The sequence below is a fragment of the Monodelphis domestica genome, chromosome 1 (assembly GCF_027887165.1).
Source record: "Monodelphis domestica isolate mMonDom1 chromosome 1, mMonDom1.pri, whole genome shotgun sequence".
In the NCBI taxonomy this organism is placed as follows: Eukaryota; Metazoa; Chordata; class Mammalia; order Didelphimorphia; family Didelphidae; genus Monodelphis; species Monodelphis domestica.
In genome coordinates, this window is record NC_077227.1 from 492,533,823 (window position 1) to 492,555,869 (window position 22,047).

At 36.1% G+C, this 22,047-nt stretch overlaps 1 protein-coding gene across 3 annotated transcripts in view; it reads right to left on the reverse strand.

Moving 5' to 3' along the window:
- VAPB (VAMP associated protein B and C) overlaps positions 1-22,047 on the reverse strand; it is a 70,952-nt gene that overhangs the window by 25,126 nt on the left and 23,779 nt on the right. For all 3 annotated transcript variants that reach the window (XM_016423270.2, XM_007475672.3, XM_056812924.1), the window contains exon 2: positions 14,117-14,269. In XM_016423270.2, the coding sequence (XP_016278756.1) occupies positions 14,117-14,269 (153 nt within the window). The remainder of the gene's footprint in view (positions 1-14,116; positions 14,270-22,047) is intronic.

Consider the following 22,047-nt stretch of genomic DNA (forward strand, 5'->3'; position numbering starts at 1 on the left):
GTTATGTTTCTGATTGAAAAAAATCCCTGAATTTTCCATGGCAGTTGTCTCAGGTGCTATAGTTCCAGGCTTGGGGGCAGGGGAATTGGGAAAAGTTGGGAAGAAAAAGTGGCAAGGAATACAAATCTGTTTTTAAAGTTTTCAGACTTTACAACTTTAGTACTAAAAATTTTGTGGACTGGTCCAAAAAAAATGAAGAACATCACTAGATTAGATGGTCTCCAAGGTTCCACTTAAATCCTCTATGATCAAATATTATAATCTACACAGCTGGAGTTAGCAATTTAAGGGGGAAACCTTTCTATAGACCAGGGATTCCAAGTGAGGAGGAATGTGAAAACTACACCCTGATAAGTGAATAGTTGCTGGGGGTAACAGATTACCTTATCAAGTGGCTCAGCAGGAAGATATCAGATTTCCCTCCCAGAATTAGAATACTTATGAAATATAAATGTAGACGTCATATAATATAATTACAAGGATATCACTGTAAAAACTTTTAAAGTATGAATGAAAATTGTGGCAAGCCTGTGAACTTCTAGGATTTTTTTTTCTCCCACTATAGATTTAAGTGGTTACTAAAGAAAAAAAAAGATGTTTAAGATTAATTCAGAAACATTAATGATTCCTTCTTGGGACTCTTAATTGAAAGAGGGATAGCTAGTTTAAGAGGTCAAATAGCCACACAAATTGACAGAAACTTCAGGACCTTTCAATGTACCTTTAATATTGCCTTTTATTTAGCAATGGAACTAACAAGTTCAAGTTTACATTTTGGAGGGGTTCAGTTTGCTTTACATCAAAATCAACCTGCTTACAACCTACCAGCAAGAACTGTGTAAGAAAGAACATTAAAGCTTAAATGGCATAATCTTTTGTTTTCTCAGATGCATACAAGTAAATTATGACAAATTAAATATGATTCTTACATTACAGGCTATAAAAAGGCAATTTATTTGACTTGAATTCTAAAGAGTTGAAACCTATAATAACTGATCAAAAGATATTTATTCAGTATTAACTAAGAAATGTTTTCTGACAGCAACCTATAGGAAAAAAAAAAAGAGCTGTATGTAGGGTAAGGAGAGGCACAGGTTTAAATCTCAATTTTGTTACACTAGCTATGTGGCCAAGAAGCAAAGCATAATTTTTATGAGCTTCAGTTTCTTCACCTATAAATACTTGTTAAATACTTACAGGTTTGTTATGAGAATCAAATGAGAATATGTACAAAGCACTTTGTAAATTTTTCATGAATATCAGTTACTATTAATTTCAGTAGCATGGTAAGTCTGGGACACTTGTTATTCAGCTGAATGCCTTTGCTGTATAGTTTTTTGTTAAATAAAAATTACTGAGTAAGATTTTGTAAGAGTGCCTTTAGGATCAGAAGTTCTAGACTTTCTTCAAAGGAAGAAAAAGAATTCAAAATATATACTATTTCTAAAAAACTAGCCTAGCTGAAATTATGATTTAATCAAATGAAATTCCCAAAGGAACCTAAGCAAGTCACAATGATAACTTGGTTAACAACCAAAAGTATAAACTGTATATACAGTACATTTTTAAAAACCCATACTGTCTGTCTTAGAACCAATACCATATATTGCTTCCAAGGCAGAAGAACCATGGCTCTCAATCTACTGAATCACCTAGTAGTCCCTGATATAGCACACTTCAAAAACATCACATTCTTATTTTCTTTTCCATTCTTATAACTACCAATCTTAGTTCAGGTCCTCACTTTCTAGCTGGATTGCTACTTACCCTTTCCCCCAACTCTTCCTTTCTGCCTTCATAACAACTCTAAGGTAGAAAGACAAGGAAGGCCTAGCCAAACAGAGTCAGGGTCACACAGCTAGGAAGTATCTGAATCCACATTTGAACCCAGGTCCTCCCCACTCTCCAGTCTGGTGCTCTATTAATTATGCCACCTAACTGGTCCTCTAAATTTGCTTTTCACTGATTCCTCCCATCCATCTGCCAAACTGCTGAAAGACTAATCTTCTAAAACACCACTTCCTCATGGGTTCAAGAACCTACAATGATTCTCTGCTACACTAAATCTAAACTATGTCTGGGTTTTAAAAGGTTTTCAAAAATTTGGAACCACTCTCTTTATCCAATTTTATTTTTTATTTCTATAATTTTTTTAGTACTTTTCTATTCTTTTCTGATGAGTCTCCTTTCCTTTCCCTCACTCATACTGTGGTAATTCCTACCTCTGAGCTATCTATCACTCCCACCACACACACATTTAGTATGTTATTTCCAAATTGTACTTTGCTTCATATAACTGTCCTCTCTGCTCTCTTCATATCACATCCACCTAGTTATGACCCTATGTAAAATTGAGATTTGAACTCTGGACTTCAATCCCCACAAGTCCTTGCTCCACTTCCCCAAAATGCTTTGTAATCTCACGGAATTCTGAGGTGGGCGAGATCAAGAAGGTACTTAAACTGATTGCAAAGGCTTTTGAGGTCTTTCTTTTGGACTTCCGTTTTGGAGCAGACTCGTCTCTTCCGTGATGTGAGGTTATCTGGCCTAGGCACGTGTTTTTTCTTATTCTGTATTTTCTTTAATCTTTAACCTTTAATAAACCTCTAAAAAATATAATACTCCTTGCAGAGAGAAACTAATTTCTACCTGCCTCAGTCTCCCTAAATTTTAACTGTTAAGGATGGCGACCACTAGATTGGATGAGAACTTCTCAAATTTTTTAGCCTAGATAATGATTTTTTTAAAGCCACATTTCTCCAAGATGCTCTTTAGAAAACCATCTTGATCAGCTCCTGCGCGGCCCTCTCCGGCTCCTGCTTCTGCTCCTGGCCTCTCACCTGGTGCCTGAGCTCCCGGCCCTACCCACCCCGGTGGTCTGTCTCTCACCCATCTGGCCTCCAACCCAGACAGCTCATCACCCCAGCCCCAGACCCAGGAGCGTGACCCCAGCCAGCTCATCACCCAGATCCTTGGAGCAGATTGCTGAGGACTCATTGCGACCAGCTGGTAACAGTATTGGCCACCTGGGCAGAGGGGAGAGATGAGAGGGAAAGGAGAACGGGTAATTTTCCCTTAGGCTAAGCCTCCATGTGGATGGTGGTATTGACCACAAGGGGTTCATAGGAGAGAGAGAAGAAATAGACTTTTCAAACAGACTTTTAAGCAATGGGCTGTTTAAAAGAATACCTTTTGACTGTTCTGGTAATTTCATTGATTTCACCTGCGTGCCAGAAGAAAGATTCAGCCCAAAGATTCAACTTTAACTTTGAAGGGGCAAATGGGCGGCTCAACCAACTGGGAGTCAGACCTGAGGACATGCGGTCCTGGGTTAAAATCTGGCCTCAGATACTTCCCAGCTGTGAGGCCCTGATCCCTTAAACCCCATTGCCTAGCCCTTACCACTCTGCCTTCTGACAATAGACATTTAAATGGATAAACCCCCAAGGAACTTTGAAGAGACTAAAGGCTATATTCTAAGGCATTTCAGACTCCAATGGTTTATAAAAATCTCTGTATTTCTATTGCATTTCCTGATTGTTCTGTTTAAGATATAACTTTGTGATTTTAAGTTCATATGTTACTGGATTCAATATTATGTTACACTGAAGGTTGATTTAATTTATTTTTAATGTACTGAGTTTTAAAATTCTGTTGTTTTTCCCCTATAACTGTGCTGAAAAAATATTAGTGATTAAGCCCATATATGAAAAAACAGCCTTTCTATTTTTGCCTTTGTAAATTGACATAGAGGATAGATGGACTTCAGAACTGGTTATAATTGTATTAACAACCTTGGAAAAATTTAATGTGCTAAATACCTCAAATGATTTTAAGAGTTTTTTTAATATGATTTTTGTAATTTTTTTTTAACAATCTCTGGTTATTTTGCCTGCCCCTACCACGAGGTAAGGCTAATAGTAGCTGAAGTGAAAGTGAAATACATTTTATAACCCCCAACCTTCCCACATTTCTAAATATGTGAATGGAAGTTGGGGCAGTTAATCTCAGGGCATTTGTACCCCTAAAAAGCCACCAAAAAAGGAGCATCCCTTTATTTATACTCTTCAGCTCACTATTTTACTTCCGCCAGAATGATATATAGATTTCTTGATTATGTTCTAAACCCAAGATGAGTTTTACTTTGTTTAAAAATATGTTTATTACCAAGGTTGAAATATTGCTATGATTGTAAAAACTTGTGACAAATATCCATCAATTCATAGGTTTTTAAATGCCATACAGCAACTCCTGTAAAAATGAAAGCGTGTTTGTTTGCTATTGTAATTAATTGGGCTACTGAGAATTTTGGGGATATTGATATCTACATAGTTGTACTACTGTTCAATTCATTTGTCATACTCACAGTAGATCATGGCCAGACATTAAAAGGAAATGGATCTCATTTTTGGTGAGAAAGCCTTGTAATCTTTATTTTCTTAGCTGACACAGAGTGTCAATGATTATAAGCTATATTTTTGAATTTTTTAAAGCTCTTTTTTTTATATTTTCCTTGCATGTGCAATATACTATTTGTTTTATATTTAATTTTTTCTCTCCTTTTTATATTTGAAGCACATGTCACCAGTATTAAGATTTTATTTAACCTTTTGATTTTTTAGTACTATAAGTTTGAAATACATTTGTCAGAGAATGCCCAAAAAGGCTTATGACTATAAAAATGATGCCACTAATTATTTAATAAATTATGGGACTTTGCTTAATGATTCTGTCTGATTCCAGGACAAGATATACACACAAGAGCCATTTCACAGAGCCAAAGAAAAGCCAATCCAGGATGGATTGATGCACTTCTAGGCCAATACAAAGGTTTTGAACCTAGTGTGAGACTTGGGGTTACTGTGTTTAACATTGTTAGACATAGGCTTTCCTTGTGTCCACACTCACTCTGAAAATACTCACAGACGAGTATCCCGGAAACCTTGGCTCATAATCTGGTCCCTTTTCTGCCTTCCATAATGTGGTACTGTAGTCTGTAGTCCTGGCTACTGACTGGGTAAATGCATCATTGCTAGATCATTTTGATTGGGCCCTGATAGAAGGACCTGTTATAGATTTATTTTTCTTTTTACTTGGAATTTTTATACATAAGACTTTATAGTCTATATTTTCATCCAGAGTTTTTTCTTTTTTTAATTTGTATTTTTCTGATGTCTTTTTAATATCTCTTGCCAATTGATTCATATACCTCATACCTCAGCCATGCATCCTTAAGTGATTCTGTATTTGTCAATCACCCTCTTAACAAGGGGAATGTAAAAAAAAATATTATTTAAATTGCAAAGTTTAAATTCCTTTTGAGAAGAATTTTAGGTAAAGAAGATGCTACCTCTCTGAATCCAGAACTGAACTGTTGGAGAAGCCACCATGAAGAAGCCTCCAGACCACAAGTTGCACAAAATTGAACTTTGGGTGTGGTTGATTGAACATTTATTTGTATGTATACTTTCATGCCAAAGGGGACTGCCCCCTAACTGGCTTTTTGTCAATGCGTTCAGCAATTATTGGTTGTTTTTTTTTCCTTATCCTCAAATTATTGTAATCTTTAAATTGATTATGTTTTTATGATCCTTTGGGGAAGGACTTCTTCCCAGAGGATCAAATAGGGGAATGTAAAATTGAGATTTGAACTCTGGACTTCAGTCCCCACAAGTCCTTGCTCCACTTCCCCAAAATGCTTTGTAATCTCATGGAATTCTGAGGTGGGCGAGATTGAGAAGGTACTTAAACTGATTGCAAAGGCTTTTGAGGTCTCTCTTTTGGACTTCCGTTTTGGAGCAGACTCGTCTCTTCCGTGATGTGAGGTTATCTGGCCTAGGCACGTGTTTTTTCTTATTCTGTATTTTCTTTAATCTTTAACAAACCTCTAAAAAATATAATACTCCTTGCAGAGAGAAACTAATTTCTACCTGCCTCAGTCTCCCCTAAATTTTAACTATTACACCTAATCAATATTTTGGACTACTGCATTGGTTTCAAATTTCTCCTCACTTCAATCCATCCTTCTCCTAAGGCCACAAAGATTTTCCTAAAGTGCAGGACTGATTACAGAAATTTCTACTCAAATTGTAATGGTTCTCTATTGTCTCTAGGTTCAAATGTAAATTCTTTGTTTGGCATTTGACTTAAGTCTTTCACAACTTGACTGCAACCTACCTTTCTAGCCCTTTACAGATATTATGTATTGTTCTCTGGCCTTTAGGGTCCAGTCAAATCTGCTATCTTCCAAGAATTTTCATTTCATCTTCAATCTCTATGCCTTTATTTACATCAAATTTCCGCTCAAGTGTCACCTTTCCTTGTATTCTCAACACTTAGCACAGAGTCCTTGGCTGTGCTATTTATTAAGCGCTTAACAAATTCTTTTTCACCTATTTGACCTATATGAAGCCTTTCCCAGTTCCTCTAGTTGCTTGTGCTCCTTTTCCCCAGAGAATGTAAGCTCCTCAAGCCGAGACTGTTTAATATTTGCTTTAAATCCTTACAGTGCTTGGTACACAGTAGGTATTTCATAAATACTTACTGAACAATTACTTACCAAAATTTACACAGGACTTTAAGGTTTACAAAGCACTATATATGCTATCTCATTTCATCCTTATAACAATCCTGTGAGGGAAATTGTTTTTCTTTCTGTTTTCCAAATAAGGAAAACGAGGCTAGAGTTCTTACATTCCCTATATAAATGCACTTACTTCTTTTTCTATGTGAATTAGACTTTATTTCTTCAACTAAACTGTGAGGTATAAACAGTATGGTATTGGGCATAGAAAGTCAATAATACCAAAATGTAATCAATTCTTGAATCCTATGTCCTCTTTTTTTTTGCATTTACTTATTTTTCTGTTTCTTCAATATCAGACTTTCACTTTTCACTCTATGCCTATTTCTTTATTTTTTAATTTGGTAATAGGTGGTAAACTACATAATCATAGTTATTCAAACTATACACAAGGTTTTGAATGACGGGCTGATTCTTTATGAGGAAAGGGCATGCACTTGACAGTTTCAATTTTGGGTTACCTTTTTGATTCTTGGCTATTTATTATAGAGAGTAGGTTGTGACATAAATGATCTCCAGATCAGTGAGACATTTGTATGCTGGATACATATTATCTATGATGATTCTGTGAGAATCTGTATGACTTGAAACACTACTGGAGAACAGAATTGATACTTCTCAAGCATTGTAACTTAAAAAAAAAAAGTACAATTTAGTTGAAGTTTTCTGGTTCAAGTCATATCAAATAAGCCTTTTAGGCACCAGTACAAGTTACTCTTCTCTGACAGCGAAATAGTTCATGAAAACCTTCTATTACCCACTCTCTCTTATCAGACACTTCAAAGGAAACCATCTATCTATGGAAAGATAAAGAAAAAGAATGTGGCTATGAAAAAGATAAAACTTTCCAAATCTAGCTCCCCTTATAAGTCTTTTTCTGATAAATTCATTCCTGGTTGTCTAAGGCTTTGCACATAGACTCCTGGTGCTTCTCATTTAGAAGCTAGTGTCCAGGGTTGGTCACTCCAGAGTAACCAAGCAGCCTTAATAAGCAGAGTCAGCAAAATCTCAAAGATGAAGAATTATAAACTGGAAATAACATTCTAATGATTACACTAACTGGCCAATGCCATCATTCAGAGAGAAAGAACTGCTGCTCTCCTTAGGCTATTCCTGGGAGAACTTTATATTAAGTAATTTTAAAAGGCCAAATAAGAGCCCTATGCTCACCTTCAATTTTTTTATTTAAATTTAAAACATTTTTCAACAACAGGCTTTAAGAAAAAAAACCTAAATTTTTTTTTTAACTCCTTGGGATCATGGAATAAAGTGTAGCTGCTCTCTTTCTCCTTCCCTCTTCCTCCCTCTCTCATAGTCTGAATTTCCTCCTTTGGAAAATACGTGTACAACTAAAATGTAAAATTGAATTGAAAATAATAGATCATTGGCTGCTTTAGGGAAATCAGAATTCAGTGAAGCAGTGAAGGTGACTAAAAATGTTAAACTTGTCTTATAAGAAATATAAGTATTTCTGATAGGCTTACAATTTTGCCTCTTCACCTATTTTATCCGTGGGCAGATAATAGTTTCTTATATGAATGCAAGATGAGAGGGAAATCTACACTTAACTAGCAGTGTTATAAACATATTTAACAGCTATTCACAATTTCAAAAAATGTAACCACTACAAAATTATTTTCTAATATTATGTTTTACAAAACAGGAGATAGAAAAAAAGACAGGATGTGTGATTTCCCTGAGGCAGGAGACTCCTAGGTGAAGAACACTTCCCAAAGTCAGTCTCCATCATCTCTGGAACTTTAAAGTCTGAAGAATTGTTTGGAGGGTTGGGGGGCAACCTAGCTGCCCCTGGGCATTATCTTTTTAAGGGCTAATATGGGCTAAACAGAAACAGATGTCCAGTAATTCAGTGGTTATATAGCAAGTTTTGTTTGCTTTGGACTTAAAAAGCAAACAAACTCAAACTCTCCCTCCATTATTTCCACTTGACTGTTCATTTCCCTGAGGCACAAAAATAAATGCTGTTATAAAATAGTGGGAATAATAGTAGACCCACAGTCAAAAGACTTGGACTAGAATGCTGTTTCCACCACTTGGTGGTTTTAAGATGCAACATGCAAATCACCTAACCTTTCCAAATCTGATCCTTCACCAATAAAACAGAGAGAACTGTAATCCCTTCCTGAAGTTGAGACAAAGTGCCAAAGCACTTTGTAAACTACAAAGTATATGTGCATATACATCAACATGCATACCCAGATGTGATTCAAATCCAAGTCTAATGTTTGAGGTAAGGATGAAGAAGCCAACCACAGTCATGGCTCCTACACCAGCGAGGGGAGGGCAGCTTAATTTTCTACAGGGAAAACTTTGCTCCCCGAATCTGTTGTACTTCCTAACCCAGGCCTTCTAATTTCATAAGACTGTATGATTGAATGTGAATAGACAGACCCCTATACCACCACCCCTACAGAAGCTAGACAAATGTCACTCATGTGCACAAGTGACCAAGATCAGGAATCATCCTTTCCTCTAAGAGCACATTTTAATAGACTTGCTCACTAACAGGGTAACCAAAACAGGATAACAAAATTCATTTTGCTTGATGTAGTGATGTGGATCATTAAAAAAAATAATGCTCACTGACCCCCCTCATGCCAACAGATGCTTTTCAATCCTTCGATGAAAGGTACTCTGGAGTTCAAAGTAAAATGATATCATGGGTCTTGAATATTTTTGAAGCATTATGTAAACTCCCTTGAATATCAGGTTAATCTGAAAACTGAGAAGTTGTCCTTAATGGTGGTTCTAGTAGCTATCTGACAGCCAGGAAGCCTGGCCTCCCCAGATCACATCACTGATTTATAGAATTACCCAATCCTGGTCCCTTGACTAGCTGGATAATCAGACAACATCATTCTCCTGAGAACAGTGGAGGGTTGGGAGAGGGAAGGAGAATTAGGGAAGAAGATAATTATGAGATTTTCTCTCTCTCCCTTTAGCTCTGGGGTTTTCATGAATGAGAGAAATTGTGGTATGCAGGGCAATTCTAGAAATATCAAATAGAATTTTACATTATATTTTCTATAGTGTATCTAGCATATACTATATATATTATTGCAGACTATATTTTATATGTAACCTTTTTGGAATGAGGAAATATCTACTTTTTTTGAAAGACAGCTTTTTGTTCATTTCTTCTTTGGTGGAGGGATAGGGGGCAAATCATTAATTTCAATGAGGAAACTCAGTAAGGAAGTTTCCTCTTCTGGATCATCTGAATCTGCAACTGAATAGTCTTAGGAAGTTGCTATGGCACCAGATAGTATGTGTCAGAGGATATACTTGAACCCAGGTCTTCCTGATTCCAAGGTTGGCTCTCTATTCACTATGTCCCACTGACTTTCATTCATTTATTTCTCAAATGGCAAATACCTTCCATAAAACCTTGAAAGGCGGGCTGATATAGTGGAGAGAATACTAGACTGGAGTTCAGGAGACCTGTGTGATGCAAGTCACTGTCTCTGGGCTGCAGTTTCTTCTGTAAAAAAACTTAGTTCAGCTGGCCTAAATGGTCTCTAACATTCCTTTTATTTAGCATTTTTCAGTGTTTTTCTCTGAGGCCTAGCCAATAAGTAACATATAACATGTTATATTTTCCCTTAACATTCACCAGGAAAAGCTCCTTAAATGACTATTTGAAGTGAAACATCCTTCCTCCCATCTCACTTTTTTGAAGTCCAGATTTTCTTTCTTTTTTAAGGTAAGGATAATTCCCTTATAATCAAGCTTCTCAACGGAAACAGCTCTAAGATTATCAATGACCCCTTCACTGCTCAATTCAATTATTTTTTACTCAGTCTTCAGCTGCCTTGACAACTCTTAGATATTTTTACACTGAGGACCATCCAAATTTCCTAGAAAGTATCTCATACTACTTTTGTAGAGAAGTGATACTTATGGAATACAATCAGATGTCCAAAATCAATCAATAAACATTTTATTAAGCATTTAAATGTGCCATGTATTGTGGCAAGTACTGGGGAAACAAAAGATAGTCCCACCCTCAAGAAGCTTAGAATTTAATGGATTCATCAAATTCATTCATCAAAATGGTATTCATAATCTTTTATTTTATTCATTTTATTCATAATCTTTTCTTTTAAACCTAAAGCTTCTCTAAATTTCCTTTTCTGTCAAGAGCACTATCATCCTCCTTGTCATCCAGGTTCACATCTTCAAAAATATCCTCACTTTCTCTTCTTCTCACCTTATCTACTTTCAATCAGTTGCCATATTTTATTGATGTCTACCTCTATAAACATCTGTGACATCCTAGATCCCTGGTCATTATTATTAGACCTGCTATTGCACCCTAAGGACCCTTGGGTATTGTTATCTCCCCTGTCCCAGGCACCTCCTATTTGTGGTTTCTCCTATTATTAAAATGTGAACTCCTATTTTGGCTTATCTTGGTTTGGGGATTTTCTTGTTGTTTGTGTTTAAGCATACAGTAAATACATAACAAATGCTTTTCCATTCTATTCCACTCTGCCTCTAACCTATCTTTCTGGCCTTACTTTTAAATGACTTCCTGTCATGTAGTCTTTGGTTCTAGCTGGTTTAATTTACCAGCCATTCTCTTAATTATGGAGTGCCTTGTCCATCTCTCTGCATTTATGTAATCTTCTTCATGTCTAGAACACACTTGTTCCTATTTCAATCCTCATCTTCCTTAGCTTCTTATCGATATCTTAGATTCTCAACAACTAATGCTCTCTCCTTATATTATTCTGTACTAACCACATATGTATAAATTTGAGAGCAGATGATGTTTTCTTTTTGTAGCCAGCACCAAGCACACTGCTTTGAATGTAGTAGATACTTAAAAATTTTGTTTTCAGCATACCTAAATTTCTCAAAAGTGACAAAATTATTAAGATGCACATTATTTAAGTAGGCTTTTAAAGAACATAGTATTCAGCAGTGAATGCCATGTTTCTGGCCTCTCTTTCACCTTTGGCTTTATTATGAGTAAAATAAAGGACTTTGTTATTAAGATCAGTAATTCTAATTTGCTGATGTTGATTATGCTCAAATTCTATTTGGACAACAAGAATGTTTTATGAGGGGCTATTAAGATTACGTAGAAGAAGCAAGGAAACCAAGGTCCTAACTCCATTCTTTCCAAAACCCCAGATTCTTATCTCCCTTCTTTCCTTCTCTCTCTCTTTTTTTCTTCAACTTTGACCTAAAAGCCTAAGTCTTGATAGAAAGACCTAGTAAGAAGAGATAATAGGAAACATAGGAAAAGGAAGAATACCATGTAGGGAGCCCATTTGATCTCATATTACTGGATTCAGGGAGTAAATATTTATAGAAAGACAGAATGTTAGCACTAAATGAATCTTCTTGTTGTTCAGTTGTGTCTGACTCCGTGACCCTGTGGATGAACTGTTGGTAGGGTTTTCTTGGTAAAGATGCTAGATTGGTTTGTTATTTCCTACTCCAATTTTATACATGAAGGGAATAAGGGACTTGCCCTGGGTCATACAGCTACTAAGTATTTGAGGTCAACTCTGAACTCTGGTCTTTCTAACTCCAGGAGCCCAGTGCACTATCCACTGTGCCACCTATCTGTCTCAAAGAAATCTTACAAAAAATCATCGTTTAACCCCATCACTTTAAAAATGAAGAAACCAAGGCCCAAAGAGATAAAATGACTTATCCAAAGTCATACAATTAGTAAATGACAGCTGGGATTGGAAGCCAGGTTTCCTCACTCCATAACTGGTAATCTTTTCCCTACACATAGAGAACATTCTCCCTGTGTTTCCTAAATTATATTACACAGAATCTTAACATATCAGGGGATATGAGTTCCAAGAGAAAATTTTGATATAATTGTCTGGAAAGATTTGGAGAAATGAAAAAGCTCTCTTTCCCTGAGACAAATGGAGGGAAGAAGTCAGGCAAAGCAAGGCACAAGGTGAGGGTGGGAATAAAGTAAGAGGCAACTAATGAATGGCCTTTTCTCTCCCTTAATGTGGCATTAGCAATAAGAGAAAAAGGGTGGAGTTGAACAGATTGGGTTAGGAGGATTCTGATAGAAGTAGGATAGGATAATTCATAGGAAAGACTTGAACATATAGAATTAAGCCCTTTCTCTTCAGCATAGTCTCAGTTTAATTGTTCTTGTATAACTTACAAGTTTGAGTTACTAGAAGGCTATGCTCCTTTCCCTGAATCACTCTAATGCTATTTCAGCTTCTATCAAAAATATATATATTTAGTACTAAAAAATAAGTCCCTAATATTCTCCAAAGTTATACTGAAGTGTTGCTTTATGATTAATATCAGTGACCACTTAAACCAGGATATATAGGTTCTGTCAATTCATGCATCAGAATATTCATAATAATAACATCTAGCATTTATATAGCTCTTTAATGTTTGCAAACTGATTTAATAGGTTATTTCATGATCCACCACAACTCTGGGAGGTAAGTGCTATTATTATTCCCACTTTACAAATGAGGATACTGAAGTGAAGAGGAATTATAGAACTTGTCCATGGGCACAAAGCTATAAGTATCTGGCACAGGATTTGAATTCAGGTCTTTCAGACTATGGGTTCAACATTCTACTATATGATCTAGCTGCCTACCATGTCCCATCACTCCCAATTCTTACAGCACATTAGTTTGAGAAGCAATGACATTGATAATGACCATCTTACATCACTCTTAAAAGCTTATAGAAGCAATCATCCTAAGAGGAACTGAAGCTATTCATTGCTGAAATACGTCAAAAATTCACTCACCTAGTTCTTCACATTTTTAAAACATCACCCACAATTTGGTCATAATACTCATAGTTCGTCACAAGCTATCTATATCTTGAGGAAAGACTAGCATTTTATGCTAGGGAAAATAAGTTCTTCAGAAACATTCCAAATGACCAGGCTTGAATACAGTCTAACTCCCAACAACCTCCTCTTCCTTGGCTTGCAAATACAATTATAAAATACATAAGAATTAATTTCAGAAATCGTTTCACTTAGACAAGGAAATATTTTCATTTAGCCTTCACCACAAAGCAAAATAATCAAGTTTATTTTGGTTCTTAATGATTGCCAAAGAGCATGTTACTTTTTGAGGGACTGAAAACTGAACCTATCCTGAAATGAATTCTTTGTTTATCATTTTCAGTTTGCTATAACCATTGAGGCATGAAAATTATAACAATATAAAAGCCTTAAAAATGTAAAAGCTAAGCTAGAGCTACCAAAATTTTCATGATTTTAGATTTAGAATGGAGTCTTTACAAATTCTCTAACTTAATACTTCAATGTTTTGGAAGCATTTTTTTGAAGTAGCAATTATTTGCCCAAGGTTACAAATACAAGTCATTGGACCCCAAATTGAATGTTTTTTCCCCCAACATACCAAGGGGTCTCTGAAATAAGGATGCTTTCTCTATGGTCTCTTTTAAATCTGAACCTATGATCCTAAGTCTTATCACTGCTATTATTGAAATGCCTAGTTAACCACCTGTGGTTTTGACACTTACCAGACACATTGATTGATGTTCCCGCATCAATAATTCCACTATTAGGTCTTACACAGTACCGGCGGGGTGCAGTAGTCTTCACTTTGAAACACACATTTCGGTCAGAAGGGTTGCCAAGCTTTAGGTTGGTGGTGACAACATCTGTGAAGGGACCTGTAAACAAATAAATGGAGAGAGAATGTGGAGGGCTAAGGAAAATTTCAAACCATATTCATTCATAGTTCAATCACAACTTTATGTTTTTTTCTAGATAAGGGATAAACTTCTTTATTACCTGTATTAATAGATTTGGAGTGCCAGGCCCTGTCCCTTCTCCCCCAGGACTTCAAGCTATGCCCCTCCCTCCCATCAAATGCTGGGTGTACCCTGTAACCCCTTTCCCCCCTCACCCCACACAGAGGAAGGAGAGGGGTGGGTGAAGTGAGGAATGTCCTCAGAGAGTGTAGAGAGGGGGAAGGGTGTTCCATCAGAGTCCCTCTGCCTTTCTAGTGATGAACTTGGAGGAGGTGGGGCAGAGAGAGGTGGCCACATGCCCATAGAGAGCACTCTGCATGCCATTTTGGCCCCCATGGCATAGGTTCACCATCACCAATCTATATGAACTTTTGCCAGGGGAAAGTGAAAATAAAAAGGGAGAATTAAAGCTCTGATAATGTTATTCTTTTCTATAAGAAGGCTTAGTTTAGACAACTTTTAACTGCTCATTTCTAATTAGATGAGATTCCTTAAAAAAAGGACTATGTCTTATAGAAAGTAGAAGGGCACAGTAAGTAGGCTCTCAATAATGTCTTTGTTGATGTTGACTCTGAATATTATATTAATCCAATGAACTATCCAATCCATATCCTAGATTTCAAATTTGGGAGGAACATATGTAGCCAACTAGTTCCAATCCATACCTGAAAAAATGGAGAACCCATAATACTGTCAAATGAAGTCTATTCTACTTTTGGACAATTCTAATTATTTTTTCTTAAGTCAATCTAAAATATGTCCCTATGTAACTTCCATCCATCACTCCTTATTCTTTCCCCCCATAACTCTTCTTTCCAGGATAAATATTCCCAGTTCTTTCAACTGATCTTCATATGACATGAATTCATGGTTCTTCATGAAACTGATTGACTTTTTCCTTCCTAAAGCATGGTTCTCTAAACTGAATGCTATATTCCAGATGTGGTCTAACTAGCACAGAATAACATAAGATTATTATTTCTCATTCCTGAAAGCTATGGCATTCTTTATTTCCCTATTAGAATATAAGCTCCTTAAACTTTTGCCAAATCTTGTCACTTCATCTACTGCATTTTTTGACTCCTTTCCTCTTTGGTGCAAGCATATAGTCACTACTCTAGTTCAGGCCCTCATCATCTCTTAATTATTTCTTCTGTCTCAGGTCTTTCCTCACTCAAATTCATCCTCCTCTGCAGAGGGGTCAAATAGATTTTCTAAAAGCATAAATCTAATCATGTCACTCCATAGCTGCAATGGCACTATATTACTTCATAGATCAAATATTATTTTTTTCTACTTGGCATTTGAAGTTTTTCACAACATGGCTTCAATCTACCTTTTTGCTATGGTCTGGTTGATTACTTTTCTTCTTTTTAAGTAAGAAAAATTACTTTTCTTTATACACAATGCCATTTTCTATCTTTTCCCTAGCTGTCCCCCATGCCTGAAATGTGGTCCCTCTACATTCCACTTCTTAGAATCTTTAATTTCTTTCAAGGCTTAGCTCAATGCCACCTTCTTCATAAATCCTTTCTTGAGCCCATTGTACTGTCTTGTGTCACTTTAGTCCATGCCTATATAAATAAGCATATATTGTCTCCCCTGCCTAGGTCATAAGCTCCTTGAGGAGAAGAGCTGTTTCATTTTTGCTTCAGTATTTAGACCTGCTGACTGGCCACGGAAGAAGGTATCAGTCACCTGATCTGAGCTTGAAGGAAGAAAAAGATTCTGAGAGATAGGACAGAGTACATTCATTACAAGAAAAGGAAAATAATGTGTTTAAATATGAGACAGAATATAGAGTTCATATTAAGAATTAGAAGGCGTGGAGCTCAGGAGATAGAGAGGCAAGTCTGGAGTTGGGAGGATCTGGGTTCAAATCTGTCCTCAGACAACTTCCTAACTGTATGACTCTGGGCAAGTCACTTAACCCCAACTATCTAGCCTTTGCCACTCTTCTGACTGAAGAGTTGATACTAAGACAGAAGGTAAGGGTTTAAAAGAGTCAGTAGACTGACTTGACTAGCCTCCAGAGTTCATAAAACAATAAGAAATAAAGCTGTAAACATCATTTCCTCCCTCCTTCCCTGCAATAAACAAGATCATAATTCTAAAAGATACCTTAAAGATCATCTTGTTCAACCCCCTAAATTAAGAGATGACAAAAACCAGGACAATTAAGTAATTTACCCAAGGTTAATGAGATTTTAGATCCCATGATTAAGCTGATAAGCTTAAATCCCTACATTTACAGGCAAGAAATCAAGGCTCAGAGATGTCAAATTACTTGCCTTTGTTTGTAAAAGATAAAAGATAAAAGGAAAAGGCATCTATGATACAAGGAGAAAGTTGGCACAAACTGGGTCACATAATCACCCCAATACCATACTGCCTATATCCTACAAAAAAGAAAATCTGGCTCTATATGAATGGGAGAATTAGAAATGTCAACTTAGACTTGAAATAATGTTACCTAACAAAGAAAAAATCCAATATGAAGTTTTAAGGTCAAACCAAGTTCTTCCACAGTTCTTTTAAAATCACTGTTAAGAGAGACATACAGGCTCTTGAAAAAATGTAAAACATTGAGCTTTCAACATTTTTGCTCCTTAACTTTTGTCCTTTAATGTGCACTATCATGTGGAGAAAGGTCAAAGAGAAGTGCTAGAATTTGAACTGAGGTCTTCTGCCTCCTTGTCTCCAAATCTAAATGTTCTTTGTACTCTTAGAAGTTACAAAGCTGAGCTATGAGCCAGTATCTCTCTAATTCTAAATACAGTGCCGCTGTATCTCCTACACTTTGCCATTTCTGGACTATCAAAAGCATTCAAGGAATAAATATATAAATTAATATGAACTTAAATGAAGCATAAGTTAATTTTTGTAAGTGGGAAGGAGAGGTGTATGTGTGGGGAATGAATTCTAAAACCAAATATAAGCTATTTTTGGATTATTAATGTCATAGCTCCTACTCAAAAATTAACCATATTTATAACTCCCCACTACCAATGGCTTAATCCCAAGGTTAACCAGAAGATAGAAATGATATTTATAAAACACATAATGCTTAGAGCAAGATTCCTTTGGAACAGGCAGAAGCCAAGAACAATCCAAGTACCCCCAAGTTGTTGTGTATATGAAAGGTATGGTAAAATTATTTCTACAAGATATATCCAGGTGAAGGGACCAGGAAAATCTCTACTTTAGTGGGAAGATAGCTGACCAATGAATCAAGAGTTTGCTTAGATTCAAGTCTAAAAAATATTGGCTATGTGATCTCATAAAGATTATTGCTATAGGGAATTTGCTCTTAGCGAGTTCCTTATATAGGTGACAAAATGCATGGTCCATAGACCTACACTCCTGAGTACAGACAGAACCAGATTAAAATATACCTGGAAAATCATTAAGAAAATAAGTATATCGATCAACAAAATTTATTAAATGCCTCCTGTGTGCGAGGCAATTTGATCTACATGCTAGGTATATGAAGACCACCATCCTGATCCTCAAGAAGTTTATTCTATACTGGAAGTCTACAAATGGTCCTCTACACCCAGATTAATTCACTTCCTTAGAGGTATCCTTGAGAATGAGAGTCTGGTATTGCCTGGGTAGATTTTCGTCTATATTTCCTTTATTATTGTATCAGTTTGTGAGTTCCAGGTTGAAATCTAATTTCCAACATTTATTGGTTTTCTACCTTAAACTTCTCTCGGGTTTAAATTTCCTAATTTTAAAATGTAGAGGATTGCACTAAATAATCTCTAAAGTTCCTTTTAGCTCTGGATTCTATAAGCTACCCCTACCTCATCTCCTTGTCACAACACACACCTTTATTTTTATTCAAGAAAAAAGTTCACACAACCTCTCAAACATGGGTGGGAATAAGGCTAAGTAGGGATGAAAAGAAGTGGAATACTAGGAGAGATGAGAAAAATAAATTACCAAGTTCTCATGCCTGATGGTAAAATAAAACAAAATATAACCCAGATTTTCTGGTGTGAAAGGCAGTCATACCTAAGGATTTTCTTGGAGTAGCAACCTTGGGAAGGGTGGGTTCTGGAACTTATTTTCTTGTAAAGATACCAAGAAAAAGTTGCCTAGTAAAAAAGACTTTCCAATTTGGTTAATGGAACTCTTTTCAAAGAGAGTGAGTTATATATTTAAAATAATGTAAAGTGGGATATATAGTTGATTCTTCCAGTAATCATTGTATTCCCCATATTTCCTCTGTATATATTCTATATCATATTGATTTGGACTGTCTATGTGTTGTTTCCCCAGTAAAATATAGCCTTCCTTAAGTGTAGAGATCCTAGTACCTAGTAAATAGCATACACAGTACACAGAATTACAGATTCAGAATTGGGAAAGACTTCACAAACTACTGAGCTCACACCCCCCTTTAAAGATGAAGAAAATGGGACTAAGAGAAGTTAAGTGATTTGCCTAGGGTCCCAGAAAGGTTCTAGTGTCCAAAGCTTTATCCATTATACCAAGTTGCTCCTATTTAATAAAGGCTGATTGGATTAAATTGAGATTATACTCCTTATGGTATCTACTTCATGGGATTTGTAAATTCAAATGCCTTATTAAGTTCACGCCATCCTCTTTTAAGACGAAGAGTTTCAGCTATGAATGCTAAGAATCTGGGGCAGCTAGGTAGTAAAGTGATAGAGTCAGGCCTACAGTTGGCAGGACCTGGGTTCAAATCAGGCTTTAGATACTTCCTGTCTGTGTGACTCTGAGCAAGTCACTTTACTCTGTTTGCCTAGCCCATGCCTTTCTGTCTTAGAGTTGTTACCAAGATAGAAAGTAAGGGTTAAAAAAACAAGTGAAGAATAATAAGTGCCAACCATCAAAATCACATGTTTTCTCTATAATGGCTGAAAGTGCAATGATTTAAAAAAAAAAACCTATACCACTAATAAAAAAGAATAGTTATTAGTCTTTACCTTAGTCTTATTAGTTTGTAGTTTTTTCTCCAGCGAAGAAAAAAGTAGATCCCATTTGAATTCTTTGTTCTATTATATTAATTTCTTCTTCTAGAAACATCCATGGAAAATATTTATGACTCATATCTGCCTTTTGGCTTCTTTTAAGTCTCATTGAAAGTCCCTCCTCCTATAAGAAGCTGTTTTTGGTTCTCATTTTAGGAGGTCTTCTCTCTGAAACTACCTCTAATTTGTGCTATATATCTATATATATATATAAATCTTGCTGTACATAGTTAAAAAAAACCCCACCCACTTTCTGTGTTAATAACAACTCCAAGACAGAAGGGCAAGGGCTAGGCCATGGGGATTAAGTGACTTGCCCAGAGTCACACAGTTAGGAAGTGTCTGAGGCCATTTTTGAACCCAGGTCCTCCCAACTTCTGGCCTGGCTCTCCAACCACTGAGTCATCTAGCTCATCCTTTACATTGCTACATACATCCCATACATTGTTTTTTTAATGTAACATCCCTCACCCCCACCCCATTAGTGAGCTCCTTGGGAATAAAGGTTGTTTTTTGCCTTTCTTTGTAACCCCAGTGCTTGGTAAAGTGTCTATCACAGCAGGTGATTAATAAATGCTACCTGCCTGAATGACTATATTCCATTGGAAGCTAAGTTCCTTGAGGGCAGGAGATTTTTGTCTTTTAAGAGGTAGAACAATGATTGGTGTTCTAAACAGGGGAGAACTAAGTTCAAATCCAGGACCAAATACTTACTAGCTGGGTAATTCATGGTAAGTCACTTAACCAATTTCTTTACCCATAAAATGAGGATATTAATAGCACCTACCTTCCAGGGTTATATAAATAAGATCCTCGTCATAGAGTGCTTTGCAAACTTTGCAAAGCACTCTATAAATGCTAGCTATTACCTGTGACTATTGATGATGGAAGGAAAAAAAGTTTTTGAGTGCTTGCTATGTGTCAAGAACTACGATAAGCACTTTACAAATATTACCTCATTTGATATTACAACAACCATGTGAAGTAGGCTCTAATATCATCCCCATTTACACATAAGGTAACTCTCAAGCAAAGGTTCTATAACTTCCAGTCTTGAGAGTTACACAGGGTTAGTCAATTTGTGTCAGAGAAAGTACTTGAAATGGTCTTGCTCACGCAACTGTTTTCTCTATCCACTGTTTAATGCTACATCACAGATGTGGACCACAATTTATCCATAGTACATTTTATATATGTATGAATGGTATTGAGTGGGGATCTGGATCTCTGATTTATATGCAAAACATGGAAACTATGGAAACTTCCCTCCTAGAAAGTAAGGTCTGATCAGCAAACATCATCTGCAAAGGGGATGAACTAGACGCATTCCCAATAAGATCAGGAATGAAACAAGGATGCCCATTATCACCTCTACTATTTGACATTGTACTAGAAACACTAGCTGTAGTGATTATAGAAGAAAAACAAATTAAAGGTATTAAAATTGGTAATGAAGAGACCAAGCTGTCACTCTTTCTGGATGATATGATGATATACTTAAAGAATCAACCAAAAAGCTAGCTGAAATAATCAACAATTTTAGCAAAGTTGCAGGATACAAAATAAACCCACATAAGTCATCAGCATTTCTATATATCTCCAACACATCTCAGTCGCAAGAATTAGAAAGTGAAATACCATTCAAAATCACCTTAGACAATATAAAATACTTAGGAATCTATCTGCCGAGACAAACACAGGAACTATATGAACACAACTACAAAACACTCTCCACACAACTAAAACTAGACTTGAACAATTGGAAAAACATTAACTGCTCATGGGTAGGACGAGCTAATATAATAAAAATGACCATCCTACCCAAACTTATCTATTTAGTGCCATACTCATTGAACTTCCAAAAAACTTTTTTACTGAATTAGAAAAAAACCATAACAAAGTTCATTTGGAAGAACAAAGGATCAAGGATATCCAGGGAAATAATGAAAAAAAAATACAAAGGAAGGAGGCCTTGCAGTCCCAGATCTCAGACTATATTATAAAGCAGCGGTCATCAAAACAATTTGGTACTGGCTAAGAGACAGAAAGGAGGCTCAGTGGAATAGACTTGGGGTAAGTGACCTCAGCAAGACAGTCTATGACAAGCCCAAAGATCCCAGCTTTTGGGACAAAAACCCACTACTTGATAAAAACTGTTGGGAAAATTGGAAGATAGTGTGGGAGAGATTAGGACTGGATCAACACCTCACACCCTACACCAAGATAAACTCAGAATGGGTGAATGACTTGAACATAAAGAAGGAAACTATAAGTAAATTGGGTGAACACAGAATAGTATATATGTCAGACCTTTGGGAAGGGAAAGATTTTAAAACCAAGCAAGACTTAGAAAGAGTCACAAAATGTAAAATAAATAATTTTGACTACATCAAATTAAAAAGGTTCTGTATAAACAAAACTAAAATAACTAAAATCAGAAGGGAAGCAACAAATTGGGAAACAATCTTCGTAATAAAAACCTCTGATAAAGGTTTAATTACTCAAATTTACAAAGAGCTAAATCAATTGTACAAAAAAATCAAACCATTCTCCAATTGATAAATGGGCAAGGGACATAAATAAATAGGCAATTTTCAGATAAAGAAATCAAAACTATTAATAAGCACATGAAAAAGTATTCTAAATTTCTTATAATCAGAGAGATACAAATCAAAACAACTCTGAGGTATCACC